Below are 17,031 nucleotides of genomic sequence, written 5' to 3'. Positions count from 1 at the left end.
ATAGCTTTCACTTTACATTCCGCATTAACCGTGTCAATATTAGCTGGTCGCTTGTTCGCTTCGGGTTCTAATTATTGATGAAAGTGGGTCTCGGTTGGTAACCGCGTTCTTAACGCTGCTTTCGATCCGAAATGACCCTAAATGTTCCGGACGTTTATCAGTTTTAAACCTTATACAGAGTTAATCTTGCATCGTCCTGTTCCCCCTATGTTGTTTTGATCACGATTTGCCCAGTGATGTCATCACAGAACTTATTTTTCTATGGAAAAATATGTTTTGACAGAGATGGATCCTACTTAATTAGTATCAAATATATTTTATCAAGAATATATACAGTTAATTGGAATATTTGTGTAGCCGTTTTCCCAACGTATCTAGACTAATAGTATATCTCTCTGGGCGTTGTATCTTGCACGTGCCACCAACCACTGAAATCACAGTTAGAAATACGTCAGGATTATGAGGCGTGACTTATACTAAGTTCTCAAGCCCTGCCCACTAAATCCGCAGAGATATTAACATGGAAAATATGAGGGCGCAATAATTCCTCTGAGCTATATTTATTCCAGATTTTATTAAATTAATCAAACACGTTTTATTTCAAAAATATGGCACGTGGTGTTGCTTCACGTGAAATAATATTTTTCTACCAAAATTAAAATTTTTATTTTAATTCGTAGCTTGAAAAAATAATTTTCCGTAAGACCAATTTAAGGATAATTTTAAGTAAATAAATAAATTATTATCTTCATTTTCCTGTTACTAAATTACAAAATGGGCGTTAAATATTTAGAGAAGAGCAACTCATCATTTCTCGAAGATAGACGCTAAAGGTTAAGAGTACCTACCTTTAAAACCGTTAATCAAATATTTATCAAGCATCTCGATAATCGATACGATATCAGATCGATTGTATAACTTCCACGTACCAATAGTTTGTTTGAATTTGATTCGGTGTCTGCCCTTTTTTTTTTAGGAGTAAAAAAATTAACCCCCAGGCGATGATTTCTACTAAATGTCTAAATTAAATCTTAAAAACTAATAAATTTCAAGAATTTTTTTTTGCCTTCTTCTGTGTGGGTTTCCCATAACTGGTTTGATTACCGTTTCAATCTTGGCGGCGTGTGTTATACATAAATAATCAAAGATCTAGTTTTTTTTTCTGGTGATAATTTATAAATGAATTTAAAGCCGTGTGATATATATTTCTTTGGTTTTTACTTAGTGTTAGGAAATTAATGCGTCTATCAACGCTTTTGGCAACTTGCTTCTTTACATACGAAACGAATTGATGCAGGAATTGAAATTAATTTATTTGCATTTCGCAATTTCATATTTTAGGCTTTTATCTTAAATTTTTATTACGAAATTAACGCTGTCTATAATGTTTATTTCGAAATTATGCAAATTTATTTTACGCTTACGGCAGTTTTTACTGCTGGTTTGAGGGACAACCCGTGTAATATAAATTTAATCTGAATTTTAATGTTGTAAACGCCACCATGGCAAAAGCTTTCGCGGTTTGGTAAAGCAGTAGTGACCAAATACCACCAAATTCACTGACGATGAAAGGTAGTTAAATCTGTGTGGTTTTAATTTATATCTTATCAATTTTAATGAACCAAACAACAGTATATTATCTTATTAAGCTTTCGTTTGTCCACGATATTCGTCTCGAATATACTGGGTGTTTTTGATAAGTGTGACATAAATTTGGGTTTATCGATTTTGAGTTGAAAATTTTACTTCTATCTCCATTTTCCCACAAGGGTCACTGTTTTCGAGTTATAATTTGAGTGTTTTAGGGATGACCCCTTAATTAAATTAGAAATCATTGTCTTAATCAGTTTCTTAATTAAATTTAAGTGGTCAGAAATAAAATTCTCTGGACAATCTCAACTTGAAAACAGTGGTCCGGACGAGAAAACGTTGTAGAACAAAAGAACATCCTCCTTAATTTATCCCAGACTTATCAGAAACACCCTGTATATCATTAAAATTTCAGTGTCAGTTGATAAACACACGGCTTACTAACTTTCGGGGTTAATAGAAGTGGGATTAGTGTATCGCGTTCAGTAACTGCTCATAAACGGAAGTCTATATTTTAAGCCCTGCAGCTATCATTCGGCCGACGTCGGGTCCATTTGTTATTTGATTGTAATAATGGTTCAGTGAATTTCAATACGCCATCATGTTAAGTCCCTGTACTTTCTCATTAAGAAGGGATTGTCCTGAATCCCTCATTAACATTATGTCAAACCGTTCTATCCTATTCTTAACGGAATTAGGCCTACGTTTTCGACACTGTCGATGTTAATGTGGCATCCCCGTTTCAATTTGCAGGTACTTTGCCATTGTATATCCTTTATCACCTCGGATGTCTCGAAAGAACGCCGTCTTTGTCATTTGCCTAATCTGGACGGGATCGTCGCTTCTCGCTTTGCCTACAGCGTTATTCTCAGACACGACGACCTTTCGATATCCTGATGGATCCTTAAGGACTCTTTGTAACCTGAATTGGCCTGATGGTATTATGGGAGAATCACGGTCGGATTATATGTAAGTCTTAGTTAATTTTACTTTTGTTTTTGTTAGCAATTTCAAACGTTAATTGCGCTTTTTGTAACGAAAGATTTAGTCTATGGTTAAGCCCATATTTATACGAAATAACGTTTCATATTTCGGTGAAAACCTAAATTTCTCTTACGAAATGTTTTCTGAAATGATCCGAAATCCGCGGTTTCTCGAGTTTCAGGTCTACTGGTTTTAATTTTAAAATACTAGGTACATTAGTCTTTAGATTGTAAGTGGAATTCGCTTTTCCCTCAATACCTAAAAATAGGTGTTTTAATAATAAAGGGCAAACTGTAGAGTACTCTCTGAAAGTGTTTTCGGTTTCAGTTAGGCGCTTAAAAATTAATGTACACTCTTTAGAAGTTTTAACCGAATGGGGATTTAAATCTAGATCTTGTTTTAGAGTTTTCAAAATTACTTTATATACCGAGAAGAATGCTTAATATACACCCTCATTATTTAAAGGGATTCAGAGTAAGGCCATTTATAAGAATGTTCAGAAACTTTAAAGTCGTTCTACGATTTTCGGAAGTTAATCGAATATTTCGTGAAAATAGTTTGAATTTAAACTTTAAAGCTCTTTTCGTCTAAATATCTTTCAACACCAGTGCCTCGTAAATTACCATTTAAATTCGATAGAGGTAATTGAGTGTTACGAGAACGAGACACAATCTCGATTTTAAAACAAGTCTTTTACAACTAGAGGTTCGCAATTCACCTAACCACCAGACCGTGTTTCTTAACAATATATTTAAAAGCTATTAGTTCTGCAAAAATAAAATCAAACGATCGTCTAGGCAAGCTGCTTTTCCAAGTACGGAATCTTTTTAAACAAATTTTATTGACCTTTCACCTTTAACGGGTCAATATTTATGGGCGCTAACTTGTAACTTAGGTATTATAAATCGAAGTTTCTAAATACGTGGGTATCTTGAAGGACGAGGCCAGGCTGGCCATCAGTTTGTTGTTAGTTTTAGATTTCTCTGAAGCCTCGGACATCCAGACAGAAATTAGATAAATGGTGCAGTTTGGAAGTTTTATCTCCTCAATTTCTTTTTAAGGGTGGGTTAAAAACTTACCGGAGCAAGCCTAGCTTGATTAAGGGTTATTTTAAGTATAAAAAAGGTAACATGGAGTCACAATTTAATCTCGATTCATTACCAATCTGTTTAGTACAAGTCTGTAGATTTTATTTCTCGATCAGTAAACCCTTTTCGCTCCGGTAGTTACTTTCTCAAACTTAACCGATGGGTATTCTTTTGTTATTCCAGGAATGCATACAGATAATTGGAATAATCGTGCCCCAATATATATCCCATGTTAATTTCTATTCTGGTTTTGTGGGCCGGGCTTGGGTACTATTTGTCACGCCTCATAATTCTGATGGCGTCTTTCAAACTGTGATTTTATTGGTTGGTGGCAACGCGAGTTCCTAGGCACGTGCAAGGTGTAAGACGCAACCAGATAGATTATTCGTGAGGTAAAATTCGTCATACGTAACTCTTCCCTCAAAATCCCCCTAAATAAGTTGAGAAAACGGATACACAATCATTCTTAGTAGCTGTATGTATTCCTGGTTATACTAAAAGATATCTGTATCATTTTAAGCTCTTTTTGTTAGTTCTGGGAAAATTACACCCACTTTTTGGTAATGGGCAAGGGTACATACGGTTTCCTATTCCATCCTTTTCATTACCCAATTGGGAATTTCCGTTTTTTTTGTGTGATTTTCATGGGAAGTATATATGCGGAAGTGATTATCTAAGCGTATTTCCTGGTCGATACGTAATCATAAAGTTTAACTTGAAAAAAGGTTATTTCTGCCCACTTTCCTTATCATTAATTTCCCACTAAACTAAAGTTCAGCTTTTCAAGGCTACCTTAATCATTTTTGGCCTTTTTTATTGAAATATGAAACTAGCCATGGAGTTTATTCAGTTTTGGGGACCAAAACCTTTTAATATAATATTATTTTAATCAAATTCGTATGGAATTTCGATTAGTTTTCCTTTTTTTTATTAAAAATGTTTTTATAACGATTTTTGGTGTAAGCTGTTAACAGAATATTTAATCGAGAGTTGTTAGTTATGTAAGTTTATTCGAAACTTGTCTCAGCCTTTTAATGGCGTTTTCATATTAATTTAAACTTATTTTGAATCTAATTATAGGTGATAGTGGTAGAACACGAGATTCCAGAGATAATTAAGTCGGGATAATGTTCTCTGAAAAGTTATATAATTAGTATAAACAGGTGAAATACATTAATTTACATGTTTTAATATATTGCCTCCTAAGCCATTTAAGATATAATATACTAGGTTAATTACTGATTTAATTGCTTGACCCTGAAGTAATCCCTAGGATTGGATTGAATTGAATTGGTCAAATTTATTTTATTTCTTTGCCGTCTAGTCTAGGGATTAACATTAATGACCACGAAAACCGAGGATTGATTATTAATCACTTCGCAATGTCTTCCTGGGTTCCTTTGTAATTAGCAAAGGCTTAGGGAAGAGATTTATTTAGGCCGAATTTAACATTCAAGGTCTATTATAATTACTTTGTCTCGGGCATTATATTAATTATGATATACAACTAATTAAAGATGTGACTATTTAATTTACCGTTAACAAGTTCTGTTGTAAAATACCGTAATTTACCTTCGTAATCTACACGTTAACTAAATCCTACGAGTAAATGGTAAATTAAATTAAATGTTAATTTAAATTTTCCCCAATATTTTAATCGGTTATATATCATTTTAAATATTCCTGTATTATAACTTACCTCTCTTGGTTTACATTAACGTAACAGGATTTTAAACTTATCTCTTCTCAAAGTTTGCTTCGTAAATTTTAATCCACTAAATTTAGTCTCTCGACGATATGTTTGTTTTACGAAACAATGTTTGTATTTATAAATATTCAACTACATTATATGTTTACTAAGAAACCTTCGAAGTATGCCGCCATTTACGATGTTCCCATGCTAATAATATCAATGGCTATTTACGTCTACTATCTATGGAGGAAAGTTTCAGAATTAAATAAAAATCGTTTAAGAATTAATATTTTATTAAAATTCTTGGAAATGTTTTGACATTCACGTTGCACTGTCAAGCCTTCTACTCCCTCTTCTTCTTACCCTCTTTGGTCAAGTCAGGCCCAGTAGATTTGTAGAATATCGACTTTAGAGATGAGCATACATCGTTTCAATAGTTTTAAGCACGAGAACTCGCAGTTTCATATTTCGTGTAAATAAGGCCACAGACGTCTACTCTCCATTATAGTTTATTAAATCGATACAAAGTTATTTTCATAATGACTTTTTGTCCTAAATGATAATAGCGATAAACAATCCCCATGCAGTTTTAGAAGCATTTTCGTGTTCTGGTTGAAAAATATGGGGTTTGAACAATTGAGTGATTGAAAGTTATAAACCTAGTTACTTTATAATCTTAAATTTCCATATAGTTACATCATAGAAGATATCTTTTTTTTTTAATATTATTTATTGCTTTTCACTCTATTAAATGTTCCTCGTAAAAATAATTGATTTTGTGATTACGTTAAGCCTTTTCAATGCAGAAATAATATCATTGTGTCAATATCTCTCGCGAGATTTCTCAAAGCTTTGAGAAATCGTTCAGACTATTTTAAGGACAAGGTTTGGTTACCGAACTATATTGGGTATTGCTTTGAAACGACTCTACCAAAATGAATTCGAAATTATGCAAATATTGTCTTTTGAAACTTTGATGCGGCATTGTTTTTTCTAAAGATAATAAATTTGAATTTCCCATTGCAATTTTGACTTTCCAAATTTCTAATCTTAAGAATTCTCGAAAGTCAAAAAGCAAAAAACAAAAAACCCTTCATTTATTATTTGGTAGTTCCCAAAGTAAACCCAAATATTTTTCCATTTCCCTTGCCTCTAAAGCATCGGATGAAATCCAAATGTTGATGTAAACCAAGCCATACCCTTCTACGTGGTCTCACTTGAACTTTCTGTGACACACAAAGAAATGTTTAACATTTTCCTCACGCTTTACTTTAACTTATGGACATCAGGTTCAGCGATCAGTTTGAATCCCAAACCATGTACAGCCAACTCACTGTCGTTGGCAAATCAAGGAAAACGTTACATGTATCTGCTTTTTCGTTGTAACTCGAACTTGGTGCGGTTCTTTTTCCTTTTCTCTGTGTAGGATTTAATACACTTAGATTTATTTGCACTCTTATATGATACATTTGTATCTAGCTATGTATTGAAGGGTATAGTGGATGGTGAGGAACTTGAGGAAGCCAAACAGTTCAGTAATGGAAACAAGTGGTCTAAAGGACCCACCAATAAGTGCGGTTACTCATGTATGATGTAAACCAAGCAGAACCATATTTGTCTGGATTATCCGTCAATAACATCGTACGTAGTATTGTAAATCTACCACCAAGGCTTAAGAAATTCAAATTGGCATTGAAAAATGCATATGGCATCTTATCTCTTCCCGCCATGCATTTGGACCTAAAATTGCCTTTCACCCTATCATTTGCCAAAGGGACAGACGATATACGGACACTTTTCGCATCGTTGTAAGACCCAGTTTGACCATTACTTTCCAACAACCCTCCCTTTAATAGTCAACAATTTTATGGTTCAGTGGACTCCAGAAGCGCGCCTTTTGCTGGCGTATACAATCTACTTTCTGGAGAACTTATTGTCGAAGAGCTTTTTCTGGTTGTTATTTCCAGGTCAAGCAAGCCTTTTATGTTTTATTTTTGCTTCAGAGGTACTTTTTTTTGACAGATATGTCACTTCATTCCCAATTCTAACATAAGAAATCCCGCAATGGTTTGTACTTGACAAAGCCGCGCCTCAGATTTGCCGCGGACGATGTTTGAAATACAATTTTTTTCTTTAATGTAAGATAACACCATCACGAGATACATTCGTAAAAGTTCCCTTAAGGTTTAACGTTGCATTGGGATCATCTGAAAATCCTAGAGTAGTTTTTTGAGGTTTAAACGTAAATTCGAAATTTGACTATAGATAAATATAGCTCAACTACCCAACAACATGGATCTAATAAATGTTTACGGAAGTATAACCTGGCCGAAGCTCGTAACCTCTGTTGAATTATTCATAAAACCCTTGGAAGTTGTAGTTGGTAACGCCCCTGCAATGAATTGTTTCAAATTAGGAAACTATTTTTGAACTAGAATGACCTTTATACTGTCTATTTTAATATAATGAAACAAATCTTCGAGCTTAAGAATCTTAATGAATTTATAAAGAGTTGAAACTCTTCGGTTGTTTATTGTTCCTAAATGTAAACACGAAATAATTAATTAAGTTATTGTTTTGGAAATATCTCAGACATTAAAAATGCACCTCTCTGGATGGGAAAAGCTTAGAAAGGATGAAGCACAGCATATGGAAGTGCAGAAGAAAAAATGCATCAATCGTCGAATCTGATTTAATTAATTTGCAGGCAAACTTTTCGTTAGAACTCCTGTGATTTTACCTTCATTTACTGTTCCGATTTCTTATTGCCGCTCTATAGTTTCTCAGTTTTTTCGTAATCTGATTTAGAAAGCGTAGGAAGAAGTGAAGGAAAATAGAAAAAGCAATATCCGGATGGTTTTCTACGCTCTGCCGGATTTAGTTTTATTTTATCTTTAGTCCATTGGAACTTCCAAACATAGTTAGGCCTAAATCGAACAAATCCTTTACTAAACTTACTGATACGCAAACCAATCTTTTATACAAATTATTCACCCGACACTCTTAATAAAAATAAACCATGACGTAATAGGTGTAATAGAGAAATAATGTGGCCCTTTGTTGATGACACCAGCTCTTTTATCCTTTAAAAACAAAAGTTGAAGGAGTGATGTCCCTGAAAAATGGTTATCTATTCAAAGTTTAGATGGAAAGCTATTGACTTTACTCTTGTCGTCCCTATGGAAATATTTATCCTTTCTTTGGCGAAAAGTGTCATAAGAATATGTCGTACAAAACGGATGGAAGGGTCCCACTTTATTGAAAACGACTTTATTTAGCTTCATCCCAATTTTTCATATAATGCGAAAGTTCAGAAAGTTGAGTTTACATCGCTGTCTTGAACGATATTCAAGGTTAGACAAGGTGAAATTTTGGAAAGGGTTGCTTGTTGCCCCAGTATAGCCATAAATTCATAAGATAAGTTGGCCATAATTTTGTCACTGGATACAAACTGAAGCTTGTCATGAAGTGACGTAGGTCATAGATTCAAGGTAAAGCGACGCCTCGTGAGGCGCTGTCAAGGGCTTAGTACAGACTAAACAGGAAGATGAACTAGTCAATTCTCGCTTGTCGTTCTCGAACTAGCTCGAGCTGTAAGTCTCTACCATTACGAAGTAATGTAGTTTCTTACTTATAGAACGCATCTTATGAACTTATGGTAGGGTATAACCCATTGAAATAAATTGGAGCAAACTTACTTAAGATGCCAGTCAGAATTAGAATAACACGATATATATTCCCTTGCCTAAAAGCATCGTGGTACGAAAGATGGGGGAACATTGTTATGACCTTTACCTTATTGTTCGTAATTCTTTCGGGGGTTAGACAACGAGGCTCTCTTCTCTGTTATACACACAGAGCAAACTCCAAGAATTACGACCCATAGAGAATATATCCTTAGGTTTATTAAATCCAAATACTCAACTGGAGAGCTATTCATCTCAGAGGTCTGATCCCCTGAGAGGCGTTCTTCCTACACGGCACGGATATTTCCGAGGTTCACGGCTTTCCTTACTTTTATCATTTTCCTTTCCTTCATATTTCTAAATTTATGACGAAGGCTAATCGTGAACGTTTAGAACAGCTCCGTTCACCATTCAGGCTTTTCTCTCTCGAAACTTCAAATATTTGTCTTCTTTTCAAAATCCAAACTCTTAAAGCGAAACGCGAGGTTCGTTTTATTTTTGTTTTTCTTGGCAGGGTCATAAGCGAAAATATGTTTAGTTTGTTTTAACGAATGTTTATTATATTGAAAGCTTTTCTTCTGATAAGCAGAGGGCTAATTTTTAAATGAGTGCTTGAAGTTTTTAATTAAATCAAGTTTTCATTTTGGGCTAAGATAATGTTTTCGAAGGGAACGCAAACGTTCAAAAACGAGCTCATAGTTTTAATTGGTTGATGACTGGTAGAGACTGCGAACCTACAAACCATTGGTTAAAGGCTTACTGACGAAAATACCGGTAGATATAGTACCTCAAAAAATGGATGATGCTCTATAGACATCGGATGAAAAAAATATTCATAAATATTAATTTTTCATCCTCTCTAAAAATATTTTATTCCCCGATAGTGTCACAAAGAAAACTCAAGCGTATATAGTATGTAAATATATTTTTTTGGCATGGCTTCATAGCCAAATATAGTTTTATATTCGACTCACAATCCCCTGTGGGTTTATATTTGCGAATATGTTTCATAATATTTGAGAGAAGTCAACAGGCATGCAAACAAACATAAATTAGCGAAGAAAACTTTGCTAAAAAGTTTATTTTGAGAAACATAACAATAGACTGACGCATCTTTTGTTTAATTTTAGTCTGTGATATATAACTTGAAATCGCAACATTTATCTTACCACTCCCCCAACGATCTCAGAAATGCCACGCAATTTTCACGATTGACCTACCGGCAATTAATCATTTTGGTGGGCGGTGTATGAAGTTAAACTTGGACGTCATCCGTCAAACCAAGTTGTCAAGACACTCGTTAAACACGACCTAGATATTTAGGGACGTATCAACTCGTTGAGACATTAGATCACGCTAAAAAAGTGTGGAAATTTGTCAAGAAATGACAGAGCCTGAGAGTTTACTTCCTGAAAATTTCTACCCTGGTTTTAAGAATAAGGCAAAGGAGATTGACTAAAAAAAAATAACATCGTGGAAAGATAATCTTATTTTTACGTATTTCATGTCAAAAAGTCTTGGTAGTTAATTTTTATTTTCTGGCCAACAGGTCCCATCTTGGGGACTCTAGTCCTGAGTAAAATCGGGGTCGTTTCACTTCTTTTCACTGGCTGTAGGCCAGAAATAAATCCGATCTCTAAATCTTTCTACAAAGTTTTCATTCAATCTGTTTGCGTTGGAAGATGCTGCGGGATTCCCCATACATCCCTTGACTTGTTGGGTGTTACTTGACATCATTCCCGAAAGCGGGGTGACCCTATTTACGCGTTTGTAAACACAGTAAACTGATAGGGTATAGCGACTTATAGTGAGGCAATGTGGTTGACCTCTTTTTGCGTGTCTGGTCTTATTCCCTGTACCGTGCATTTCCCAAAAGCAATGTTTGCGCTACATTGATCTCTCGCTCTGCGATTTACGTCACTTCTTGGGACCTGTTAATGTCAAGAGCCTGACAAACTTAATTGAAAAAAAAAAAGGTTTTTTAAGCTTTTAAACTATATTCATTCTAAACAAGAACTATTTTTTTAAGTTGTGTACGTTTATAGGCCTATATATAAAACCACCTATAACTATTTATTCGATTGTGTCCCAGCTTTATTATTATATTACTGAACCATGAATCTGTCTTTGTGTAATAATACCTCATTAGATTAACTAGATATAAAGGGAAGCAAATAAGAATCATCCTTGTTAACGGTACCAAATAAATTTAGCTAAATTTAATTTGGCTAAACAAACACTACCATTATAAACAGAACAAAGGCATTCGGTTGTCCGTTTAACCTTTCCGAGATAAATTAATATCTTAAATAAATTTTTCTTTTTAATTTACAGATACAACACTTTAATTCTAATACTAAACTACATTCTTCCGATGTTGTGTATGGCCTTTACATACATCTCTATGTGTTCAGTGTTATGGGGAAGCAAAGGCATTGGAGTTGTAACTGATCGTCAAAAGGAGTCTATCAAATCAAAACAACGGGTGAGTTGGAATTATTATTATATTATAAGTAAGAGAAAAGGGAAAAATTTGCTCCATCTCTTCTTTCAAAAGTTTTACGTAAAGTCTAATAATAATCAAAAGGGAACTGGAGCTCGTTTGCTAACGAAGTTATTCCCGTTATTCTATTAAATAACACTGCGTTACTTAATTAAAGACCCCAAAAATCGATGGTAAAAAAGTTAAACAAATATTCACTGCAGGAGAATGCCAAGTCATTAACCCTAAAAGAAATAGGCCTCTGTTAATTAATTGTACTGTTCAATCCTTTCTTAACCTAATTTTACTGTCTTTAAAAGTTAATTAAGTCTATTTTGGGTTGTTTCTATTAGACCAAAGTATCCTAACGCCTTCACTTTGGTGGAATTTTTTTTTCTTGAGGAATAAAAGGTTAAAGGTTATTGTCAGAATCATCTCCGTAGTTTTACGCGCCTAGAAATAATAGGGAGCTTGCGAGGCTCGGTTTAAGCTGGATCGCGAAATCCATTCGTCCCTAGCTTCTTAGCCTTATTACCATAAGTGAGTCATTAGTTTAAAGCTTTACTGCCACCGTAATTGGCAAATGGGTTTTACCGACGTGGGGGGGAACGCTTCGCTGTTTTGATAGCTCAAATTGATGCAATGATACTACCATATATTTGGGCCTGTACATCAATGAAAACCGGAGTAAATAAAGTTTTAATAAAAGGTTTTGTTTTTTTTTACTGCCGGGGCCACTTGGGGTCATTAGACTAACTGTTTCTAATTTGGCGCGAGAGAAACAACACGTGGTTTTCAATTCTTGTGAAATTCAAACTTAAATATACGTGTTGCAACATATAATTTAGAAAATTCAATATTAACCGGCATGTACTGAGATCCGGAAATCTGGGAAGAAAATTAAAGAATTTCAATCCGGCGAAAAGTGCTAAAACACGTCAGTGTTGCTAGGCGAGTTGCGAGGGTCTACCCCCTAAGCCTAAATTTTAATTAAGACTAGTCTGTCACACTGTTTATTCGCGTTTCAACACTTACAAACGAAAGCTACGCATGCCAAAGGTATATTAAATATAGCCTACTGTAATTTAGAAACGTTTTCTGTCATTATTCCTGTGGTGTTGGTTGAGATTAAATACACCAAAGTTTCAAGTATCAAATTTAATTAATTTTAATCTTGTGTTTTTAGGTTGTTAGAATGCTGATTACAGTTGTTGTTATCTTCGCATCGTGTTGGCTTCCATACCACGTCTATTTTCTCTACGTCTACTATAACCCTAACGTGAACACCCAAGAGTACATTCAACACGTCTTTCTTGCCATATACTGGTTCGCCATGTCAAACTCCATGTACAACCCCATCATCTACTACACCATGAATAGCAGGTCTGTACATTTTTAATTTTATTGCTTGATGCTTCGATCCCATCATACATGCGACTGAATAATTTCCGCGGACCTTTAAGATCGCTAAGAAATTGCCTTGGGTTTTTCTTAATTGCTAATTGAACGCCCGTCAGGCTAAATATGCATGCAAATGACGGCTGCTGCTAATTGCACGTTTTGTAGCTTTGACACAAGTCTATTCCAAATGAGATGCTAGCTCGCTGTAATTAATTATCTTCTTGTAAAGCTGTTTTGCGTTTGAGTATACGTTCCACGCACGCGTACGAGTCTTCAATAAGACCCAGTTGAACGTTTAGCTTCAACGTGGGTCCAATCATGATATATTTAACTCTAAGGTACCCAAGTAACTCACTCACAAAACATTCGTCTTTAGTTTAATCAATTTTCTTCCCATTTTATCTTTTACTCTGGGGGTTCGTTTATATTTGCCCTAAACTTATTTAATGCGATTAAAAACGTCTTCGAAAAAAATTTGGCATACAGTTAGTTCTATAGATGGAAATTTTAAATCAGTAAGAGATTTTGAAATTTTCCTACCCTTCAGCTTAATAATATCAGAAACGAACTGAAAAAAATCTTTAGGGAATTTCGTTAAAAAAATTCAGTTTTTCTTCTATTTTCGTAAATATTGACTTTAGTCTTAAAAGCTTTATATTTCTTATTAAAATTTAATTTAAAGACGTTCTTGAAGGACGTAGCTCGACTTGAGCTGTTTAGCTAAGTAGAGAATAACATCATTGAAAATCAAGCCAAGCTTTGAGGTTTTTTCTATTCATAAACAATGTGTTGAATAACTTCAGCTTAGTGAAACTTGACCTAGGTTGTTTGTCTGTTACAATGAGGCCAAATGTTCAGTTAAACTTATGTAAACAAGAACAAAGAATCTATTAATTAACTTCTCCCTTCATTAAGGTTTTAATATAATGTTCAGTTAATTTCAAAACCTAGTTAAATATAATACGACTACCACTGAGTCTAGACGTCAAGCCGAAATGAGTCGATGCCCAATTAAAATTCAGCAATTCCCAAAAGGGGTTAGGGCTAAATCTGTTCATTTCCTTTGGCCCCAAACTCATTTTATAAAGTTTTCTAAAACCACATTAACACTATTATGACTGTGGAAACGGGCTCGGGCGACTAAACAGGAAATAGCCCTAGACAGAGAGGCGTAGGGATTAATCTTCAGCAAGGGAGGTCAAGTCTTTCCTTATATGACCCAAGGCCTAACCCTTTCAGGACAAAATACGAACGATAGTTATTTCTTTTGTTTTGACCACTGCTTCCCATATTGTCCATTCGCTAAGACTCTGTGGTTTTCTGGATTATATATCAGGAAAACCCTGGAGATACTCGATTTAATACCAGAAAGGCTTTCTAAAACTTAAGCTAGGAAGTAAAAACCTTACCTTCGCAGTTAAAAAATAAGAGAGATGGGTTTTACTGCGCTGCAACATTTAACCCTCTTGAAATATTGAAGACATCCCGAGAATTTTGACTTCCCAAAGTAGAAACTTCTCAGAAAGGTTTTATGACCGTGTAATAGGGAATTTAATTTTTTGAAAGTCAGCCCATTTTTGTTTCCTGTTTTCCAAGTATGTTCAAGATCACTATTTTGTTTTTAATTTGGTTTTTGGTTCAAGTATAAGCGAACGTGGTATTACTAAGGTTTCCTAGAACTAAAGAAGTCCTGAAAAGTTTTCCTGATTTCAGAGAATCAGATTATTTCCTTATTCTTCAAGGGTATACCCAAATGGACTTCAATGATCAGTGTATTTCTTATTAAAACCCAGTTGGGCTATTAGTGAGAATAGGATATTCTTAATTAAATTTGCAAATGACCCTACATGTGTTTGGCTTCTTACTTTAAGGAAGTAACTGGACGGCAAATATTAGGAAATGATAGAAAGTAACGTTCGATTGTGGAACGACAAATAGTGATCAAAACATTCATAAACTTCAATAGATAATCTCATGCATTTTACCGTACTGTTTGTCACTTTTAGTTGACTTAATAACAGAGCTAAGTTGGCAAAGTCAATGTTATTTTCAATAAGAAACGAAAAGAACCCAAACTTAGTCAAAGTTTGCCAAATTACTAACCTTGACTGAAAGTATGAAACTAAATTATTTAAGTAGAAAACATAAAAGAAAAATTGAGGAAAGTTATATTAAATCGCTTAGCGACGAAGTTTAGTGATTTATTATCGCATAACCATGACCTAATCGTAATGAAAGTTCCCTTTTAAGTTTTTTCACTTGAATTAAGACTTTAAATGCCTGAGGCTGTCGTGGTGAGAAGTTCTCTAACTCAATTTGGGAGAGCTAATTAAAATTAACACCCTTTTGCCGACTGAAAAAACAAAAGGGGTTTCGTCGCTTATAATTTTAATTGTAGTTAGTTCGATAAAGGGCTTGAGTTTCGGTAAATAAAAGGCGCAAGTTTGAAAATTAATAAATGTTTAATACATAAAAGTTAAATTCATGAAAAAATATACTAAACTCCATGTTTTGCGCGCGAACTATATTTGGTTAGTCGAGATCGGTACCGCGTAGATCTCGCCTCCTTCGCTACAAGTTCGATTCTGGTTCTCTTTTTTTCTTTTCTTAGCTATTGGGGGGTCCTTTTTGAAGAAAGGGTTAACAAACCCCGGGGGTTTGGTGCTTTTAGGCGCGCATCTCTAGCTTTTATGGAAAAATACCGCGTTCTCATCTAGGCATCTTTTCACTCTCCAATTCCACGTGTTCTACCTCTACTCGACCAACCAAATTTACAACAACACCTGGTATTTTTTAAAACATGAACTTAGATACTTAAAATATTAAGAAATATCCAATTATAGTTAATGAACAAAATAACAAAATAAGCACAAATTGAATATACCGCAATTACAATTCAATACAATAAAATGGCAACTCAAAGTTCTAAATAGATCAAATTAAATTGATCACAATTAACCATAAACATAATTAAAGTTTTCACACACTCCCGCGCCTTGACGAAGGTCAAGACTAACTGCACCTTATTTTTAACATTCCAAGTGGTACAATAATTGAACGGGACGACGCATGCTCTTCCCGTTTGGTAATTTAACAACGCATGACCTAACAACCCCATCTCTTCCTTTGACCGCTTCGGATACCCTACACATTTTCCACATTAACCTTGGAAGCCTTGCTTCCTCCACTAAAACTATGTCTCCGACTGAAAGTTCTGGAGTTGGTTGGCACTTAGTACGGTGGTGAGCTGACCTAAGTTCGAGTAAGTAGGCCTGCTTCCACCGCGCCCAAAATCTTTCCATTAACGTTTGCCTGTATTGCCAGCGCTTTGTTAAGGCTAATCTAGTTACTAGTTGGGGCTCATTGTGGGGAAATATTCTCGAAGGGAGAACAGTCAATCTGCGACCTACCAAAAAATGAGATGGGGTAAGTGGTACTGGCTCTGACGCGTCTTGATACACGTAGGTGATTGGGCGAGAGTTCACTGTAGCTTCTACTTCCGCTAAAATAGTTCCAAGTTCTTCAAAAGTTAATTTAGAGAGCCCAATCACTTTTCGGAGTGCTATTTTCACACTACCAACTAAACGCTCCCAAAATCCACCCCACCAGGCAGCTCTATCCGCAATATATTTCCAAGAGATTTTTCTCGCGCTAAAGAAGTCCGCTACTTCTTGACTTCTTAGATTGTCCCACAGGTGACAAAGATCCGCTTCCGCGCGTTTAAACGTTTTCGCGTTATCACTGTACATGATTTTTATTAAACCTCGACGAGCAATAAAGCGACGAAAGGACATCAAAAAGCTATCCGCGGTGAGGTTAGGCACTAACTCGAGGTGAATCGCTCTCGTTACAGCGCATGTGTATAATGCCACATAACATTTGTTTCCTTCTTTTGTAAACAATGGCCCGCAAAAGTCTACACCGCAAACTTCAAAAACTGGCGCTGGAGTCGTTCTTGATGGTGGTAATGGAGCCATAATTGCTGCTGAGGGTTTTGCGCGGAATAATTTGCAGCGTTGGCAACTACTTAGTTCCCTTTTTACCATTTGACGGGCCTTGGGAATCCAAAAATATTCTCGTATCTCTCCCAGGGTGTCACTGACTCCT

General features: G+C 35.2%; 1 protein-coding gene across 8 annotated transcripts in view; it reads left to right on the top strand.

Annotated features, from left to right (window-relative positions):
• Window positions 1-17,031, top strand: part of LOC149651137 (tachykinin-like peptides receptor 86C) — a 139,445-nt gene that overhangs the window by 112,122 nt on the left and 10,292 nt on the right. For all 8 annotated transcript variants that reach the window (XM_089847960.1, XM_089847954.1, XM_089847959.1 and 5 more), the window contains 3 exons: window positions 2,344-2,559; window positions 11,376-11,526; window positions 12,710-12,906. In XM_089847960.1, coding sequence (XP_089704086.1) covers window positions 2,344-2,559; window positions 11,376-11,526; window positions 12,710-12,906 — 564 coding nt within the window. The remainder of the gene's footprint in view (window positions 1-2,343; window positions 2,560-11,375; window positions 11,527-12,709; window positions 12,907-17,031) is intronic.

The sequence above is a fragment of the Phalangium opilio genome, unplaced genomic scaffold (genome assembly GCF_054372755.1).
Source record: "Phalangium opilio isolate 3A_F unplaced genomic scaffold, DU_Popi_V2 ptg000082l_1, whole genome shotgun sequence".
Taxonomy (NCBI): domain Eukaryota; kingdom Metazoa; phylum Arthropoda; class Arachnida; order Opiliones; family Phalangiidae; genus Phalangium; species Phalangium opilio.
Note: the sequence above shows the minus strand (reverse complement) of the source record. Positions and strands in the feature narration are given on the sequence as shown.